General features: G+C 39.5%; 1 protein-coding gene across 1 annotated transcript in view; it reads right to left on the bottom strand.

Annotated features, from left to right (window-relative positions):
• Fam13b (family with sequence similarity 13 member B) overlaps window positions 1–20,338 on the bottom strand; it is an 87,736-nt gene that overhangs the window by 5,409 nt on the left and 61,989 nt on the right. Inside the window, 10 exon segments of the mRNA XM_052156122.1 lie at window positions 2,402–2,497; window positions 2,751–2,834; window positions 5,613–5,663; window positions 5,665–5,843; window positions 9,424–9,505; window positions 10,069–10,198; window positions 13,879–14,089; window positions 15,413–15,478; window positions 18,109–18,259; window positions 18,949–18,997. Coding sequence (XP_052012082.1) covers window positions 2,402–2,497; window positions 2,751–2,834; window positions 5,613–5,663; window positions 5,665–5,843; window positions 9,424–9,505; window positions 10,069–10,198; window positions 13,879–14,089; window positions 15,413–15,478; window positions 18,109–18,259; window positions 18,949–18,997 — 1,099 coding nt within the window.

Here is a 20,338-nt window from a genome sequence, read left to right as displayed (position 1 = left end):
CAAAACTCAAAACAGACAAACTAAAAGGAAAATCAGTAAGATAAACACCAAAGTAAAACTAAGGGTACACCAAAAAACCCATAGAGTGTGTTTTGTGTTGGCCATCTACTTTTTTGGGTTTTCTTTTTATTTTTTGAAAGGTGGGGGTTTAGGAAGGTAAGGAGGATCTGGGAAATTTGAGAGATGGAAAAATATAAACAAAATAATATTGTAGCAAAACATTTTCAATAGAAATTAAAAAATATATAAAATCTTTCAAAATCTTAAAGCAGTCTTTCAAATTTGCAATGAGTTCCTTAATAAACCAGTATTTTTATTTTTTTATATATTTTTTAAAGATATATTTATTTTATATACATAAGTACACTGTAGCTGTCTTCAGACACACCAGAAGAGGGCATTGGATTCCATCACAGATGGTTGTGAGCCACCATGTGGTTGCTAGGAATTGAACTCAGGACCTCTGGAAGAGCAATCAGTGCTTCTAACCACTGAGCCATCTCTCCGGCCCCGTATTTTGTTTTTATAGTACAGCAAAGCCTTACAGGACTCAATCCATGCTGCCCATCTTCCACACTCAAGGGCCAGGGTATGATGTATACATAATGAGGGTGAGGACATCTGAGATAGGGTTTCACTATGTCGCACAGGCTGGTTATGTAGATTATGAAATCCCTCCTGCCTCAGTTCTCTCAGATGCTATGATTATAGGCAAATGCCACCACACTCAGCTCAAATATCTTTATTCTATTTAGTCTGAGAACCCCATGAAAGTCTTCTTTAGTAACAAAACTAAACCGAACCAAAAGCTAGGATGTAATATTCATCCTAGTATGCTAGGTTATCATTACACAACGTAACTATTTCCTAGTACTCCCCAACTTTTAAGAAAATTTTGAGACAGGGTCATGCTAACTTTCACTAGCTGGCATCACATCCTCCAGGCAAAACCCTGTGGTTTGCATCTGAGTAGTAGAGATCTCAGTTCTCCTTACACTGGCCTACTCACTGGCCTAGCTCCTCAGATGGCTGAAGCTAGAAAACACATGGCCTCACAGATTGAAACTACCTTGGATAACTCCACAAGACCCCACTTTAAAGTTATTTTTTTTAAATGTTCACAAATACAAATAAGCATTATTTAAAATATTTTATTACATTTCTAGTGTGTGCTTGTATGTGTGGGGAGATGGTGTGCCACAGCATGTGTATGAAGGTCAGAGATCATCAGACTTGATGGCAAGCACCTCTTCCTGCTAAGCTATCTCTCTGGCACTGTGAATTAACATTTAATATTATTAATTTAGTTTTTTATTTGTTGAGACAGAGTTTCTCTGTCTAGCCTTGGCTGTCCTGAAACTCACTCTGTAGACCAGGCTGTCCTTAAACTCAAGAGATCCTCTTGTCTTTGCCAGGATTAAAGGTACAGGCCATCGTCACCTTTTTCTTTCCTTTTTTTCTTTCTCTTCTTTTCTCTTTTCTTTTCTTTTCTTTCTTTCTTCTTTCTTTCTTTCTTTCTTTCTTTCTTTCTTTCCTTTCTTTCTTTTTTTCTCTCTCCTTCCCTCCCTCCCTCCCCCCCTTCTCTCTCCTTTCTCCCTCTCTGCCCTGAAACTCCCTACATAGACTGCACTGTCCTTGAACTCACTAGATAATCTGCCTCTGGTGCTAGGATTAAAAGTACATGACACTTAGTAATTGGCATTATCTTAATGGGTTCTTTAAAACCCATCATTAGGGCCAGCAGGATGGTTTAATCTCACTAGCGAGCTTGACATCCTTGAGTTCCATCCCCAAGAACCTGCATTGTAGGAGAGAACCGCCCACCCCCATCTGTCCTCTGACCTCCAATACTCTTACCATGGCAAACGCACAGCCTTTTAAATAAATAAATGTTTGAACTCATTTATGTCATAATGCAATTGGAGGTAATAATTACACATCTATCCAGACAGAAGCGAGGTAAGGCATTACCTCGAGTCCTACCTCCGTCGTCTGTACAGGTAAGCCTGCTCACAGCACTCCCTCCATCTCAGCATCATTCCCTAACTCGTGTTGTTTGTCAAGACTTAGTACTATATGCCTGTGAGTGCTCACAAGTTGCCTAGAAATACAGACATTTTCTACCCTTTAAAATCTATAATCTCAACTAAAAACTTTTCATCCTTGGCTATGTATGTTTCCAAAAGTACTACTAAAATGTGTTGTTGTTTCATCTGTCTTCCTTCTTAAATATACTTTGGCCAAATGAACTGAAGATATACTTGTTCCAGGCATGGTAATGCGTGCCTGTAACTACAGAACTTAGGAGTTTTGCTTGTTTGGGCTAGTGAGTTCCAAGCCAGTTTAGCTACAAAGTGAGACCCTGTCTTTAAAAACAAAATCAAGCATTTGTTTTACTTACAAGGACAGGAGTAATGCTAGCTCTTGTCAGCATCTGTTTTACAAGCCTGTATCTATCATAGAGAGGCTTAACAATGTGCCTTTCTTCCCTGGTCACCTGAAGCCAAAAACAAAAACAAAAAACAAAAAACAAAACAAAACAAAAAGTGAAGCAAGCAGCCTTGCTATCAGAGATCTAGGTATCAGAAACAGTAAGCAGTGTGACCCCCTCACCCCAGATTTAATTTAAGTAGGCAATCTCCCAACTAGCAGAGACAATGTTGATGAAAACAGCTCTAAAGAACACAGACCACACAAGTTATTCATGCTCTTTTGAAGAAATCAAATTGTCTTAGCAAGAAAAGAATTACCGGCCTTCCATGTTGACTTTCATAGTAAAGCAGACTTTTCTGCAGAGACGTTTTCTCTTCTATCAAGTGATCTTTTGTCATTTTCTAGAACGGGGAAAGCACTGGTGTCAGCATTCTGCTCACCCAGCATGTAATCAGCTAGGTGAAAGGGCAAGTGGTCAGCAATACAGGCAGCAAATGCGCTCTTTTTTCTGGAGTTGCAGCAACATTTTTCAGTCTGCTATACAAACTAACCTCCTAATGTATAAATGAATAGCCTTTTATGGCTTAACCTGTATTTTGTATGAATTATGAATTATAGTTTGGGTACCTTAGCCATCCTGTGATCAATATCCCAATCTATAAATTCTTCCTCAAAGAGCTCAAAGGACTAAAATCATCAATGTAAAAGCACTTGTAACAGTGCTTCTGTAACACAGGGAACTTTCATACCTGTCTGACATTTTATAATGCTGCAAAGGCTTTTGTTATTACAACCATAAATACAGACAGCTAGCTCGGCAAGTTTCAATGTGCCTGTCCCACAAGCCTGAAGACCTTAGCTCAATCCATGGGAAAGAAGGAGAGCTAACTCCTCAAACACCCACCCATATTTACACACCCACACTCACACAGTGAATACAGGCTAGGCACCGTGATGCAGAGGCCTACAATCCTAGCATTCCAGAGGCAGAAGCAGGAAGAGTTTCAAATTTAAACTCAATGTGGCCCTTTTCAAAAAACTGAAGGCTGCTAATGGAATTCAGTGGTACGTGTGCTAAGCTTTCGACAAGAGCCAAACTTGAAGTCAACTGGCACCACAAATAAATATAAATAATAGATGCATGGATGGATAGATGAGAGAGAGAGGGAGGGAGGGAGGGAGGGAGGGAGGAGGAAGAGGAGGACAAGGAGGACAGGGGAGGAAGAAGGGGAGGAGGACAAGGAGGAAGAGGAGGGAGGGAGGAAACACACACAAAAAAGGGGGGGATGCAGACACACATTTCAGTAGATAAACAGATTCTGAGTCCATGTCACAACTCTACTAAGGAAAACCAAAGCAGTATAAAGATCCGAGAGAGAGCTCAAAATGTCCGTTTGCAACCTTAGACCTCGTGTTTCCCTTTGTATGGGCGCACACACTCTTTAGAGTGTAATATACTTCTCTTTTAGAGAGGGCAGAACTCACTGGGTATATTTGTATATAAAATTTTCCTTCTGCTTCACAGGCTCAGCCTTTATCTCAATGAACCAATTTCACAAGATAACTTTCAACTAGACTGAATAAATTCTACATATTTCCAGGAATGGCTAACAGTTTCAGTCTCTCACTAAAGGAAATTAGAGATAACAAACAATTCACACAAGAGTCACCCTGTATAACAAAATCACTTCAAATTATCTTCATGCACTAGGGCAATAACAGAGTATAGACCTTATAAAATACTGTCATTTTATTTTCAACTTTGAACCTTAGGTCTAATATTACAAATCTGAATAATGCTAATGCAATCCAATTATTTGCAGGAAGAAGAGATTGTTGTCCTAACAAAAAGGAAGAGGATCAAAAAAAAAAAGTGGAGGGAGGGAAGTGATGAGAATGAGTAACTTAGCCCTGTTCAAGGAAGACAAACAGCCCAATATTTACATCATGAGAGAGGGAGGTATATTCTGAAATGTGTCTGGTTCACCACTTCCTAGACAAAAATTCAGCTGAGACTATTTCCCCCAGCAACCCCATCTCTCACACAACTTGGTTACCAGTGCTCTGCCTGGATGCCTCAGAAGGCTTTCTGGAATAAAGGGGCTTGCTTCAGGTGCAGTGACATCTTAAGCGAGTAAGGCAGAGACAAACAGAACAGGTCATGGGACAGTTGTCTTTAGCCTCCATGTACGCGGAAGTGCATGAATCGATACATGCATAGACCATACATAAGAGTAATGGTTCCTAAAACAATGTGATTCAGGTTCTCCTGATGCCAATAGATCAGCTGGGTTTGGTTTTTGTTGCTGTTGGGTTTTTTTCTTTTTGAAGAAAGGGTTTCTCAGTGTAGCCCTGGCTGTCCTTGGTCTCTCTCTTTAGACCAGGTTGGCCTTGAACACACAGAGATCCATCTACCTCTGTCTTCTGAGTGCTAGAATTAAAAGTATGCACCTCTACTGCCAAGCTTGGTTTTTTAATTTTAAGATTTATTTATGTATATGAGTGCGTGCTCTATTTTCATATATGCCTACATGACAAAAAAGGGCATCAGATCCTATTACTGATGGTTGTGAGATACCATGTGGGTACAAGAACCACTCAGGACCTCTGGAAGAGTAGCCAGTGCTCATAACTTCTGGCCATCACTACACCACTACACACACATACAACCTTTTCTCCTTTGGCTTTTCTTTTCGTCAGGGTGTCATGTGGCCCAGGCTGGGCTCAAGCTCACTATATAGATGAACTCCCAATCCCCTGCCTCCAATTCTCCAGTATTTGGATTACAAATATGTGTCACTATGCCAGGCTTTCAAGACAGTATTTTTTCAGTGGCTAATATCACATCTATATCTCTCATAGGATTGCTGGAAAAGGGAGAAAAAAAAAAAAAAAACCCCAAACCAAGTGAGAGAATCCTCATGGTTTATGCTGGATACCGAGAACTCAGTACACACAGCTCCTCCTCAAATGCAGCCACCTTATGTTCTACACATCCATCTTGCTGACAGTCTGCAACAAGCATTAATATATAGTACTCTAGGTTTAAAAGCATATTTTGGAGTTGCTAATCTGAAGAGTAGAGAAGTCAGGATACCTAGCTCTCACCCTGCTATGCTGGTCAGTTGTTTCCAGGGTTCTAAAGGCCACCCCAGGCAGAGACTGTAGCTCAGAATTACCTTGATATCCTCAGGAAGGTGCCGCTCAGCACGGTTTTCCTTCAATCGTTTTTGCAATCAGCTCGAGAGTCGCTTCCTTAGATGGCTTTTTCTCTTTCTGAATGACTCTGGGCTCACCCTCACTCTCGCCGTCTTCATGGTCTAGGGAAGAGCCAAAACTTTTTGGAAGAGTGTTACTCCGAGGTCGCGTCTGAGGCACAAATTCTCCATCAGAGTTTTTGTGTTTTGCATCTAAATTTCAGAAATAAGAGGATTAATAACTCATAGCACATAGGCTCACACATTTAGATACAGTACACTTGTCCTTTCAAACAATACCCACAGGAGCCAAGGTAAAGCACAATATTCTGATAAGCACTGAGAAGTGAACTCCAGGTTTCACAAAAGAGCTGAGCATGGGCAGGGCGTAGTGGTACTAGAGAGGCAAAGGCGGGGAAAACTCTGTAAGTTCAAGACCAGTCGTCTACATGGTGAGTTCCAGGACAGCCAGGGCTACATAGTGAGGCCCTGTCTTAAAAAAAAAACAAAAATTTGATTTTTTTTTATTTATTTTTATTTTTTTTGTTTTTGTTTTTTGGTTTTGGTTTTTTGAGTCAGGGTTTCTCTGTGTAGTCCTGGCTGTCCTGGAACTCACTCTGTAGACCAGGCTGGCCTCGAACTCAGAAATCTGCCTGCCTCTGCCTCCCAAGTGTTGGGATTATAGGCGTGCACCACCACGCCCGGCTGATTTTTTTTTTATTTTTGATGATTGAGGAAGATTGACATTGAACTCTGGTCTACCTACACACACACACACCAAAAAATAAAATAAAAGTGGTAGGAGTCAGAGTTATAAAGAGAGTGTGCTTTGTGGAGGGAACAATACTAGATGGGATTAACAAAGGCAGTCTCTGAACAGTGCATTCTGGTTAACATGGAGCTAAACCTAGCATACAAAACTGAGGGGGAAAGCACTTATGGCCAATTGAGGCAATAGTCTAGGCAAATTCCTCCAAATATGAAAACAAAAAATGAGACATTAACATGATCAAAACCTACAAAGGGCAGGGCAGTGTGTGTAAACCCTTAAGAGCCACAGTCTAGAGTGAATAATTCTACACAGAAAGGGAAACCCTCTGAGAGAATTTTTTAAAAAGAGGAATATAATATTTTTTAAAGATATTTCTGGTAGCTGTGCAAACGATGGATTTCAGGACAGTAAGAGTGGAAGATAATTGGAACAGTACACTATTTAGGCAATTTAATGGCAACAACGGCTGCAAAGTGGTTTAAATAAGGAAATGCTTAATAGAATAATAAAGGGAAATAATCCTTTTAAAGTAAGTCTGCAAAGTCCATATGAGGAAGAGTGTCTGAACACTTACACTACAATTTCTACACTTAGTAAAGTTCAAATGAATAAATTAGAACAATGATACAAAGTGTTAACACTGTCTTTACATAGGTAACTTTTTGTTTGTTTTTTTGTTTTTTTCAAGACAGGGTTTCTCTATGTAGCCCTGGCTGTCCTGGAACTCATTCTGTAGACCAGGTTGGCCTCAAACTCAGAAATCTGCCTGCCTCTGACTCCCAAGTGCTGGGATTAAAGGTGTGCGCCACTACTGCCCAGCTCATATGTAACTTTTAAAGTAGTTGTAATTATTAAAGCATACTCAGAATAAATAGAATTTCACAATAGCAACACCATACTAACATCTAAAAACACATAGCATAATTTATGGTTTAGAAAGAATTCACAAGGGGCTGGGAAAGATGGCTCAGTGGTTAAGAGCACTGGCTACCCTTCCAGAGGACCCAGGTCCAATTCCCAGTACCCACATGGCAGCTTACACTGTCTAGAATTACTTTCCAAGTGATCTGACACCCTCATACCAATGTATGAAGAAAAATTAAATTATATTTTTAAAAATCTATAAACATAAGCAAGCATACATATACATTTTTAAAAAGTTTATAACTCAGAGGTTGTTTTTATTTTGTTTTGTTTTGAAACAAGGTTTCTCTATGTAGCCCTGGCTGTCCTAGAATTCACTCTGTAGACCAGGCTGGCCTCTGAGATTAAAGGCATATGCCACCATTGTGGACAGAGTTAAGTTTTCACAGTGTCAAAGGGGCTGGAGTCACAGTCTCCTAGTGGCTGGAGATCCAACACAGGGCCTCCCACATGGCAGGGAAATACTCTACCACTGAGCAAAACTCACAGCTCCTAATTATATTGTCTTAAGATAAATTTTTACAAAAAAAAAAAAAAAGATAAATTTTTACTCCCTGCCCATGCACAAAGATCTTAATGAAATATCTACCAAAACTCAAAGCATCTCAATACTTAGAATATATTTCAGATAAACTATATAGGATCAATTCATCTATGAATATAACCTAGGTTATCTTTCAAAAAACTAATACTCATACAATAAAGAGGACATTGGAAAAACATAACGCAAAGATTCCCATTTTTTTGTTGCAGGATATTTAATCATACTTTGAACCCCAAGTTTGTGTTACTTACTGAAAAAACCCTGTTTCTAGTAGTGTGGCTCATCCCTAAGCACACACCTTTAATCCCTCTGGCTGGAATACATACACGCCCTTAGTACCTTTAATTTCAAAGGATGAAGGTAAAATTAGTTGGCAGAAGGAATCACCCACCTTTGAGAATGATGTCTAATTAAGTGGCAAAGTGACAAATTAGAGAAAGATGTGATAGAATATGATATTCCTAACTCTTATGAGTTGGGAAGGAGAGGAAAGCTACTCAAGAGAACAGTGCACAGACAGGCAGTTTTACTGGGACAGTTACAGGGAGACAGGCTAGACACAGTGAAGACAGAACAAGCCAAAGAATGAAAAGGAACCAGAAGATTAGAACAGATTGCTCAAGTTAGGATGAGGCCACGCAGAGCTATTCAGGAGAGACAGAGAGAGAAGCCAGATTGAATCCGTCAGCTTATAGAGGAGTTTGAGCCAGAACAGCTGAGTTTAATCAGCCAGCCAGAGTTCAGAAAAGAACTAGAAAGGATGAGTTTATTCAGTCTCAAAGGCTAAAAACAGTCTAGGCCTAAATAAGACTATATAGAGGCTAGTAGCCTCCAGCACTAGGCCTAGGTTAGTAGATGAGACCTTAAGCCTTAGAGACAATTAACTCAGGGGAATAAAAATTACATTTACATTTCTTCTTTTTTTGTTGTTTTTTTCAAGACAGGGTCTCCCTGTGTGGCCCTGGCTGTCCTGAAACTCACTCTGAATACCAGGCTGGTCTGGAACGCAGAAATCCACCTGCCTCTGCCTCCCCTGCCTCCCAAGTGCTGGGATCAAAGGCATGCACCATCACTGCCCGGTGCATTTACATTGGCCTTAACAATAGAACAAAAGAAAACTTTTTTTAAAAAAAAAGTTCCAATATATATTATTATTATTAATCTTGTTTTTTTAAGATAGGGTTTCTCTATGTAGACTAGGCTGGCCTCAGACTCAAGAGATCTGCCTGCCTCTGTCTCCCTAGTACTGGGATTAAAGGGTGTGTCACCATAATTCAAAAATTATAGCTGTATTTTACACAGAATTATAAATTTTTTTAAAGATTTATTTATTTAATTTATGTATGTGAATATACTGTCGCTGTCTTCAGACACACCAGAAGAGGGCATCAGATCCCATTATAGATGGCTGTGAGCCACCATGTGGTTGCTGGGAATTGAATTCAGGACCTCTGGAAGAGCAGTCGGTGCTCTTAACTGCTGAGCCATCTCTTCAGGTCCCCCCCCCCCCAAATGTTTCAAAGATGCAGATTTTCTACTAAATGCACTTATACCTTTAATTTGCTTCCGCAACTTTGTCAGCTCCGTCATCCACTTTAGTACCTTCGGATTGGCTGCAATGTCACTGTAGGAGGGCTGCAAAGTTATGGGACAGGGTCACTGACATTGCAATGCCCAATAGCTACGTTAATTTAATCCTCATGGTGTTTACAGTTCCCGGAACATAAAATTTCATTCAATTTTCTTTAACTTGATATCAAGCTCTTCTAAAGCAGAGGTCATACAACTGGAAGGGGCCAAGTCTAAAGGCAGGTCTTTCATCTCTGGGCATCAGACATTATACACAGGGTCTAATCATTACAAACACTCACTTATCCTCATTTCCTCCTTTCCTTTTTGTTAGTGTGGTTTGTGCCAGAAAATAACATTAACTTGTTAATATAAAGAATTTGGTTTATGAATTCTAAAAAAAAAGTTTGCAAATGAAAACACAGAAACACATTGTACAATACTAAGAACACTGGCACAGAAATCAGCAACTAAGGCCCCACTGGCGCTCAGGCCTGTATGATCCCCACTATTCCCCAGCATCTCAGATGTACTCTCTCTCAGAGAAGAACCAGAGCACACTCTCCTAAGACCCTCCCCTTGGCTCTAACATAAATTCAAGTTTGTTCTAGGCAGCGCTACAAACTTACCTTGCTATTTCTTTCCCTTTCAAATTGCTCCTCAAATTGTCTGATTTTTTTCTGAAGTTTCTTGACCAATTGATAAGGTGTTCTGTCTTCTCTTTTTTCATCTTTTGAACTAAAGGATGACCTTCGAATTCTGAATTAAAACAACAGGCCAACACAGTGCATTAAAATTTCAAGTGTCAACATAGCATTACTTACTGTCCTGCTGTGTTCCTATTACCAGTAAGGACATTTTACAAATGAAAGGAGAAGCAGTGTGAAAGCATGAGCAACAAACACAATAACAATGCTAACAGCCATCTTAAGTAAAATTAAATTTCTATTACTAAAGGACAGTCAATACATAACTTGGTAACAAAGAGTCTCAGGCTGGAGAGATGAAATCTGGCTGTTCTTCCAAGAGGACCCAAGTTCAGTTCCTAGTACCCATATGACACCTGTAATTCCAATCCCAGGCTATCTGACACTTTCTTCTGGCCTCTGGAGGCACTACATTCATATATACAAACCCACACCAGAAAAACACATACACACATAATTAAAATGGGAGGGCAATATAAAATGTATTTAAATGACTAAGATTTCTTATCGACTCTCTTGTCATTTAGGCAACATAACATATAATACAGGAAGGCTGTGTGTTGTGTTACTGTAACCCTGTCAGAAGTTTTGTATTGTTTATTATTTCTGGTGTTGCTGTTGCTATTATTTTGGGTGTGGGTGGGTATTTTGCCTATATTGTTACATAACTATACATATGCCTATACAGCACTATGTGCCCAGTGTCCTCAGAGGCCAGAAAAGGGTATCACACCTTCAGAACTGGAATTACAAATGGTTGTAAACCACCACGTGGGTGCTAGGAACTGAGCCTGTGGGTCCTCTACAAGAGCAGCAAGTGCTCTTAACCACTGAGTCATCTCCCAACACCAAAGAATTATAGTAGAGAATGCTAGCTGGATGTAAGGAAGTGACATTGCACACACATTCTCCCACTGAGGTTAAAACCTTGTGTTTATATTCGATGCTGACGCTAAAAACCCTCCAAAAAGGGACACAACAGTAATAGAAAAAGCCACACAAATCATGCAACTCACAGTAAAGACTTCAAATCGTATCTTGCATTCTTAAATTTACCAATAATCACTATCTCATTCCATATAATATCTGCATCCTAAAGCTGCTGTAAATAACTTGTAAAAATTCTACACAAGAGCTAGGCAAGATGCCTCAGCAGGTAAAGCATTTGCTGCCCAAACCTAGTGACCTGAGTTTAATCTCTTTAACCCACAAAGAGTTAGAAGTGATATGGATCCCTCACAACATACAGTCCTTTCCCTCTCCCACAATAAATACATTTTTAAAATTACTGTAGAGTCTTCAGGGCAATCTATGAGTTCAAGGGCAGCCTGGTCTATAAAACAAGTTCTAGGACAACCTGAACTAGAGAGTGCAGTGTCCACCTTAGGCAGAGGCAGCAGGGCCCCGTGAAGCTTGAGTTACAGGGCTGTAAGCCACTGATATGGGCACTGGAATCAGCTCTGCTCCTCTACTGTGCTCCAACCCTACACAAAGGTTCTTTACAAACAAACAAATAAATGCACTGCTGCTGTGCTACCAAGAGATTCTTTCCTATTTAGTATCATTTCTAATGTCTGCTTGTTCCATATTTTCCTACAGAAAATATTCAAGGCGGTTTCCTGAGAAGAGGCCAGCGGGATCAGACACGCCTAGAGATGGAGTTCCATGCAGCTGTGGACTACACGGCCAAGTGCTGAAAACAAGCAGGGTTCTCTGCAAGATCAGTATGCTCTCAGTCACCAAGCCACCTTCCAGGCCACAAAAAGGCATCAGATCTCTGGAAGCTGGAATTATGCACAGTTGTTAGCTATACAATGTGGGTGCATGGAATGGAACTTAGGCCCTCTATAAGCACTTAGCCTCTGGATCCATCTCTCCAGTCACCCCCACCTCAATGTTAGCTCTAAAGATGATAAGCTCTTTTCATTGCTACTAAACAAAATTAACTATCTGATAGCAAAATGCATGTTAAGTGGAAGTCTGGGAACAGGGAGCCTTGTGCTTGACCCTCAGCACCATATAAACCAGGCATAGCATGCATGCCTGTTATCTTAGCACTCTGAACATAGGTGAAGCACACAAAACCCTGTCTCTAAATAAACAAAGAATTTTATAATTTCTGAAAAGCTGCTTTTATTAACCAGAGTACTTGTTTGTAGTCATTTTACCTATGCAAGTTTTTTCTCTGTGTAGCCCTGTCTGTCCTGAAACTTGCTCTGTAAACCAGGGCCTCAAACTCAGAGATCAACCTGCCTCTTCCTCCCTAGAGCTATGATTAAAGGTATGAACTACCACCTCCTGGCTTGTGCAAGTATTTTAAAGCTCTTATATAACTTGAATTTTACTTTGACAATGTTAACGTAAAAGCATCTTGTCATGCCGCTGAACCTATCAGAGGTATTGCCTCTGCCGTGAGAAGAGGCCACTGAGGGATTTCTGTGTTTTTAACTTCTGTCCTAGTTCTTTAGCATTCCTTAGTACAGTATGTATTCAGGTCAGCCACCTGGGGGAGCTCAGAACTCAGAATATAGGCATACTGGAAGGACTGGGGTGCTCAAATGAGCCTTTCTATTTATGAGATATAGATAACAGGTTCCAAGGTCTGATGATGCAACTTGTTCCCATCCCAAAGAAGTCTTTCTAAGCCTAAAAAAATGTGGTTTATGTTATGGACTATGTAAGTTTCCCGTTCACTGTAAGTCTGGAGACTAGCTGGGAAAGGAGTATTAAATCTCAACCTATGGCTACTCAAATTTCCTCAAGATGCAGCAGCAACCCTGAAACTTGCCTACTTCATGTGGAGGCATTCTTTGGAAGAGGTTAAGTCGTTAGTATCTGTTCTTCATGTGCGCCATCAAGTGTCTATCTTTTCAGACCATCAACAGACAAAGAAAGGTGTTTGCTGTGCAGACCTAATGACCTGAGTTTGATAGGCAGACCCCAAGTCATGGTAGAAGGGAAGGAGCTGACTCTACTAAGCTGTCCTTTCCCTTTCACATACCTGTCACAGGACAAGAGCCTGTCCCCAACACATCATCATAAAGACATTTTACACTTATCTGAATAAAAGTAATCAGAGACTCAACAGCAAAATTAATTTGTTAAATATGAACGACAAGCTATGGTGTTGGTTCTTAGCAAACTCTGGCTTCTTGATACTGTTCCAACTCCATAAGCTGAAAAAAGCATTCCAGCTTGAATCTAGAAGACAGACATTGCTGTCTTGGCACTGCCAAACCAAATGAATGAAGCCATGGAACTCTACAGGAGAGACAACAGTCCCTTTTCCACAAAAGTTCTCTGTGCCTCTGCCAGCCTGGACATTTCAAGGATTTTTGTTGTTGTTTTTCTTTTTTGCATTTTCTTTTTGTATCCTCACGCCACCCCACCCCATCCCAGCCCCGCTTCTCCCACATAGAACATAGAGGTCAGAGATCCATTTGGCAGTAGACACTCAGGCCCAAACCATTATATCTCAATTAACATTAAATTTCAATTAGAGCAGTACAAACCAGTCAGCTTCTCCCTTTCAGACTCCTGCACTCCAATTATTAGTGAATACATGAGAACTAAACCACAAAAACCGCCCACAATTTAACAGTAAACCCCAATATGTAACCTCAATAAATTCAAAATTCAACAGCAGTCGGATGGAGAGACAGATTTCAATTCAGGCCTGGAAGATTTATGTACAGAGTAATAATTGTCTCTCAAATACAAGAGATCACATACCTAGTGAAGGACAGTGCCTTTGACGAGAAATCCAATGCTTCTGGATCATGTAAGAAACGTTGGCTTTGCCCAAAATCTAAACTACGATGAGATAATACTGGAGGGCAGTCCTCTCCCAGGGGATGGTGAGTCATCCTTGCAGCCTGTGGAGACAGCTGAGCTTCTCCAGATTCAGAGTCTTCCTGCCAAGACTTAAATGCAGGAAATGGCTCTGTGAAACAAACACAAGGATAAGATTATGGGTGTCTTAAGCCTACATCATTGTATAGTGGCTTCATTTTATATATAGTAGAGAAAACCATCAAAGCAAGAAATACTAGCATATTCATAATGTCTGCTGATTCTACATTCTTCATATTCACTCACTAAGAAATACCACTTAAATGCCTAAACCCACTAAAAGGCAAGAAAGGACACTATTAAGTTTCTTAAATTTAATTTTAAAGATGTCATATAACATAATCCTAACTCATTATTCTAAAAATGATATACAGAAAAGCATTTTTTCAAATACAAGTCTTTCCTTAGAAACAGTGAACAGTTTCTATCAGATAGTGGCTGACTATGTTAAAATATGAAAGCCCCCCTCCCCCACTACACAGAATACTAAGAAATGGAGCTAATGCTGTAAGAATTCTAATATTCCAAATGAGGAGCTAACTTTAACCTGTCCACAAAATGTTAAATAATAGGAAATAATGTTAACTGTTAACATTAAAATGTTAAGTGATTTCCTGATATTAGGTTCCTATGAATAAAAGACACAGACACACACACACACACACACACACACACACACACACACACACACTCTCTTACTTTAATCCCACAACAGTATTTAATGAAAATGAAACACCTCTGGTTCCCCCTTAAGCACACTGACTATATTACAGTGATCCTGTGTACTCTCCACTGAAGCCATGTTAATAACTTTTATCTCTTCTCATACCATCTATAAATATATGCCAAATACAACATTAATTGTAAGCATCACTGGAGTTTGGGGAAAGAAGAACTTCTAGGTATATCTTAGAACTAAAAATTTAAATCTTGATTGAGATAGCTATTGCAAAAGCAAAAACAAATGGAACAATGTATTAACAATATTAAAATTTAAAAAGCTGTATTTTTCTTTAAATGATAATCAAGATAGCCACTTCAGCAATTTAGTTTAATGCTATGCATTAGCCATTTAAGCATTATCTTTTAATGGTTTTTAGAAAATAATTTACCTTGCCTTTAAGGCCTAGATCATTTTGGTTGACTAAAACTTGGGTAACAAGTATGTAATCCCACAATAACTCAACAATACAGTGATTTCAAAGCAACCCTTGTACCTGTGTCCCAGCAGAGATACTAATAATGAACATTTTACAAAAAATTTTAACATTTTAAGAAAAGAAATTACAAACAACTTTTTCTGAGTTTTTAACACAGAAGTTTCCTTTGGGGACAGCAGGAGAAGGGCTAACAAAGACAAACCAAGTGAACCACAGAAGCGAAGCAAAGCTGAGCTATGGCGAGCCGTACTTACCCTCCCCATCTCTCTGCAGATGCATTGTTTTGAAATCAATGAGGGGGAAAGTGATAAGGCATGACGCTAATAAAATGGAAAAAATGGCAAAAAATACTAAAGTGAACACACAGACCAGGCAGAACAAACCAAACACATAACACAATGCCAAGGGCACAAAAGCATTTCCCCAGGACCAGCCAGGAATTCGGCTCAAAAACCTGCTTCAAAGAAATTACTAACAAACTTTAACATTTCTATTTCAGCAAGTAAAGCAAACTCAAAACTGATATTAAAATTCAGACACAAGGTTGATGAGCCAAACCATCTTAACCACATGTTTGAAGCCTTTTAGTATGGTTGACAGGGGAAAAAAAAAAAAAAAACCCTCCCTTTGAAGGCTGAGGATGGTATTGTTAAGTGGTAGAGTGCTTCTTGGCATCCAGAAGACTCTAGGTTGAATCCCAGGACCAAAAAGAGAAAAGAAACAACGAAAAGTCTCCCTTTTGTTCATACTTCATAAAAATACTACTGTTGTATGTCATTCCAAGGTTATCAGCAGAAAATCTGAGGGAAAGATGGCGTCCACCTTCATTATGACTCTTTGAACAGCTACTACAAATTCATACTGGCTGAGGTAGGGATATACAACCTGCCTGCTGACTGTGTTCTGTTAACTACCCTTTGAGGAAAAAGAAAAAATAAAGCCTCACTTACTAGTCAAGAGGGACAGAATTTGTGAAATTATTCCCCTTTCTCTATTGGAGTCACATCAAACAAAATATGTCTACAGATTTCAAAGTACATACAGTCTAAAGAAAGCTGTTATCTTGAGATTTAGCAAAAATATTCTAACACCTAATTGTAAAATAAAGTCAATATTTCATTTGTGGCAAAGTTAGAACAACATTAATAACATTAATGACAACCCTTCTCTCATCTGTCCACTAGCACTGAGGTTCTGAAGGTCATTGACCCCCCCCCCCACCCACTTCTGGAAAGAGAAAAACCTTCGCAGACTTATTGTGACTGATGGGGGTTGGGAGGCACTAAAGAGCAGGATCTCTCCTTTCCTCTGACAAGAGGAATCCTGATGGGGGGTGGGGGTGGGGAGTCCAGCATCAGGTTCTCCTTGAACAACCTCTAAAAAGCTCAAGCTATAGAGACAGTCTCTCCAAACCATGGCAATTGTTCATTCTTTTGTGTTTAACACAGGGGCAGAGCCTCCAGTCAGAGATCACAGGTTAGTTATTTGCCATCTCCCACTAGAAGAGACAAAAGTATCCTAATCCTTATGTTCAGAGACTCCATTCTTACAAAGGTTCCTTTCCTTTCCACATACAGAACATGCAATCTTCACTGTCACCAATATGCTAACATCTCCTAACTCAGGGGACCTTCTGCATTAAGTCTAAGAGTTTTGAATAAGTCAGAGCCTTCATTTAGTTGAAGTTAGCCTCATAATAGGCCACTTACATATGGCAAAGACGGAGACCTAGAATGGTTATGGATGCGGCAGGGTCACAGTAATAAATATTGGCACAGACAAGGGTTTGCCAAAAAACTTCTAACACACGGCTGGACTTTAGATTAAAAATCAAGAACAACAACAACAAAAACCTACACATTAAAACTACAGTCAGATGGAGTGGCAAAGGAACTCAGGGCTCTGGCACTGTGATTCCTCTGCTATTGCCACTGTGTGTCTATCGTCAAAATAACTTGCCAAGACACAACCTGGGGGTGGGGGGTGTCTCTGGCCGTACCAACAGGAGCTGGGCTTAGGACTCCTGAGTTGTTCCATGTTCTCATTAGGAAGGCTGATGGATCACAGAGTCATGGATCTAAACTTACAGTACAGTTGATAACAATACAGGACACAGTGCTGACAGAGGTTCTAACTAACCACGGACACTGGACCACATTTGTTAACAGTATTTATCCATGTCATCAGCCATCTTTTTTTTATGGACTTCTAAGTAAATAATAGATTCTTCAGTGTTTTTCCCAAGTAAATATTTTAGCATGTAAATAATTCACTTAAATCCCATAGTTGTTTACAATTTATGGTATTTTTACTATAAAACCTTTACCAAAAATTTTCAGTGTAAATTTGCTAAGTTTTAAGAAATTTTAGCATCTCCTCAAAATACTTTCACAATCTATATAGTACAATCTTTGTTTAGAAGTACCAGTGAAGAATTAAAAACATAAAAACCTGTTGCTGATGGTTATAAGGTAGCTAAACACCCTGTTTAAACTGGTAAAAATCCTCAAAACTTTAATATGCTGAATTTTCAAAGACCAAGAGATAGCATCTGTTTAACAATCTATTTTATTCTAATCTAGGGCACTTTTTATTTTTAATAAATTTTGATCTTTCTTTGAGGGAGGTGCATTGGGGAAGGGTGCTGAGATGGTCTGGTCTTCAAACTCACGATCACCTTGCTCTCCCCAAATGCTGAGGTCACAGGCATGCATCACTGCACGTTGGCAGCTAGCATAGCTAATAGCCCAGTTACATTCTACCATGAGAGAACTGCCCTACTAGTACAGTTGGGAAAAACAAAACAAATAGTAAACTTCATTTTTTTTCAGAGAGAACAGATCAGGAAGACAGACACTGACCAGAAGAGGGTCGGAGTCTTGTCATGCTTTGGGTTATTTCAGTTACAAGTAACAGTATTTGGGAAATTAACATGCTTGGGTAAAATTACCTTCCCATTTATCACCATCAGAAACATTCTTCAGATCTAAATGTGCAATGTGTATGCATGCTGCTTCTCCCTGAATGCCGCCAACACTCTGACCTTCGGTTACTTCCGATTCAGTGTTGGCATTCAAATCACGTATCTTGCTACTAGAATCCTGTATTATAAAATAAAAAAATGCATTTCATAACCATGACTCTCTTTACAAGTGGCTCAGAGACAATCTGCACATACACATATCCCTGTGTACTTTTTATTATTGGGCCAACAAAACCAACTGTCCCATTTCTACTTATCTGTACATAGGGGAGACGGCTTTTGCTTGCACATATATAATATGTACCACATGCATGCCTAATGCCCAGGAGGCCAGAAGAGGGCCTCAGCTATGAGACACCGTATGGGTGCTAAGAATCAAGCCCAGGGGGAAAGGCTTGTCTGAATTTCTTGGGTATGGGTGCTCGCTTTGCTTGTGCACACCAGAAGATGGCACTGAATCCTATGAATAGACAGTTATAAGTCATGTAGTTGCTGGGAATTGAACTCAGGATCACTAAAAAAGCAGAGCTGCCAGTGCTCGTAATGGGTAAAGCCATCTCTCCAGCCCCAAGCAAACTACACTCAATTTTAAATTTTCACTTCATAATCTCTTACTAGGAAACCAAATTTGGGTCTCAAATATAGGAAAGTACTTTCTTAACCCATAATTTTGTAACATTAGTTACTGCTTAACTTTTATATATTTGACTCCTTTCAACTTATCCAATATAAGAACTAATGGCCAGATATAATAACTGGCACATTAAGCAACATTTTTAAGAACTATAATATAAAGACAGTTCTTACCAGAATCAAGTGTGGCAATTTATCACTGTCACATAATAAATATTCCTTCCTAAAAACACAAATATAGTTATTAGCAAGCAAAGAATAGAAAGGTTACTTTTAATACTTCTTACCTAGATTCTTTCTTCTCTTACCCAATATAATTAGCATTTAAAATTTTGAGAGGAAAAAGTTATCAACAGGGCATATGCCCATTCTTTGGAGCCCTATATCTGAAAAGATCACACAATACTGAAAAGATCCACAGACTCACTTCAGGTTTAGAAAATTAAGTAATATTCTCTATCACTCCCTCCCCACATAAACTATCCCCAAAAGAAAAATCTTTATGAAAGGAAAATTAAAAACCAATTACAGCAGCCAATGAGAACTGATGTATATTAGAAAAAGAATCCATAAAACAAATATTAGTTTTAACCAACAGGTTTATTCTATCCATGCAAAGACTTTTAAAGAAGTTTTGGTCTGTCCTTTAAGGCCAAGTACTATTGAAAGTGTATACTGTAATCCAAGGTTACATCAAAAAAGAAAGAGGAAAAAAGGAAAGTTTAATTCACCTTGTAGTTCCCCAGAAAAATGAACCTCTATTTAAGAATCATGTAAGTTGTCACAATCTCTTACTGGCCTCTTTGGCCAGTAAGCAAAGCAAGTGTTACTGATGCCCGCGATGGGAAATTCTCCTCAAACACATCTGTGTTAATTTAAAATGCATATACCTAAGTGCCTCTTTAAGTGGTCATAAAAGTGGTGAACACTTGGAAGCCAAGCCTTGATTTAAACACAAGAAATTATCTCTTTATATGGAAGTATCTTACCCTCGGTGGCCTGAGAAATAAACTAAAGCCCCTGAACTGCTCAAGACCTTCTTTTTGGGGCGTGGGGTGGGAGGATTAAGACAGGGTTTCTCCGCATGGCCCCTGGCTGTCCTGGAACCAGCTCTGTAAACCAGGCTGCACTCTTTTCTACACCCCTGCCTCACAAGTGCTGGGACTACAGGTGTGCACCACCACCACCAGATTTCTTCAACATCTTTTATTTAGGCTGAGAGCAAATATAGTACAATAAGTTAGATTCACTCTCAAGACTTACTCTGAAAGACATAACTATCTAAATCTAAAAAACTTGAGTATTAACCATGCAAAATGCAATCTACCTAGACAAAGTACTCTGGATCTACAACAAGTTTGCTAACCTAGACAGGACTTGAAGAGCAAAGAGTTTTCCAAAAAGACTGGGTCCTCACTAAATAGATACTTATTGTTCTACCATATCCTGATGTCATCTTTCTGGAGATGCCTGTTCATCTTTTATCTTCAGCCCATAGCTCTAAAACTCCCTGGGCTGGGAAGAAGACCAGCCCTGCCTCCTGAAAGGAGGCACAAGGAACTGC

The sequence above is a fragment of the Apodemus sylvaticus genome, chromosome 13, assembly GCF_947179515.1.
Source record: "Apodemus sylvaticus chromosome 13, mApoSyl1.1, whole genome shotgun sequence".
Taxonomy (NCBI): Eukaryota; Metazoa; Chordata; class Mammalia; order Rodentia; family Muridae; genus Apodemus; species Apodemus sylvaticus.
This window is presented reverse-complemented; position numbering and strand designations above follow the sequence as displayed.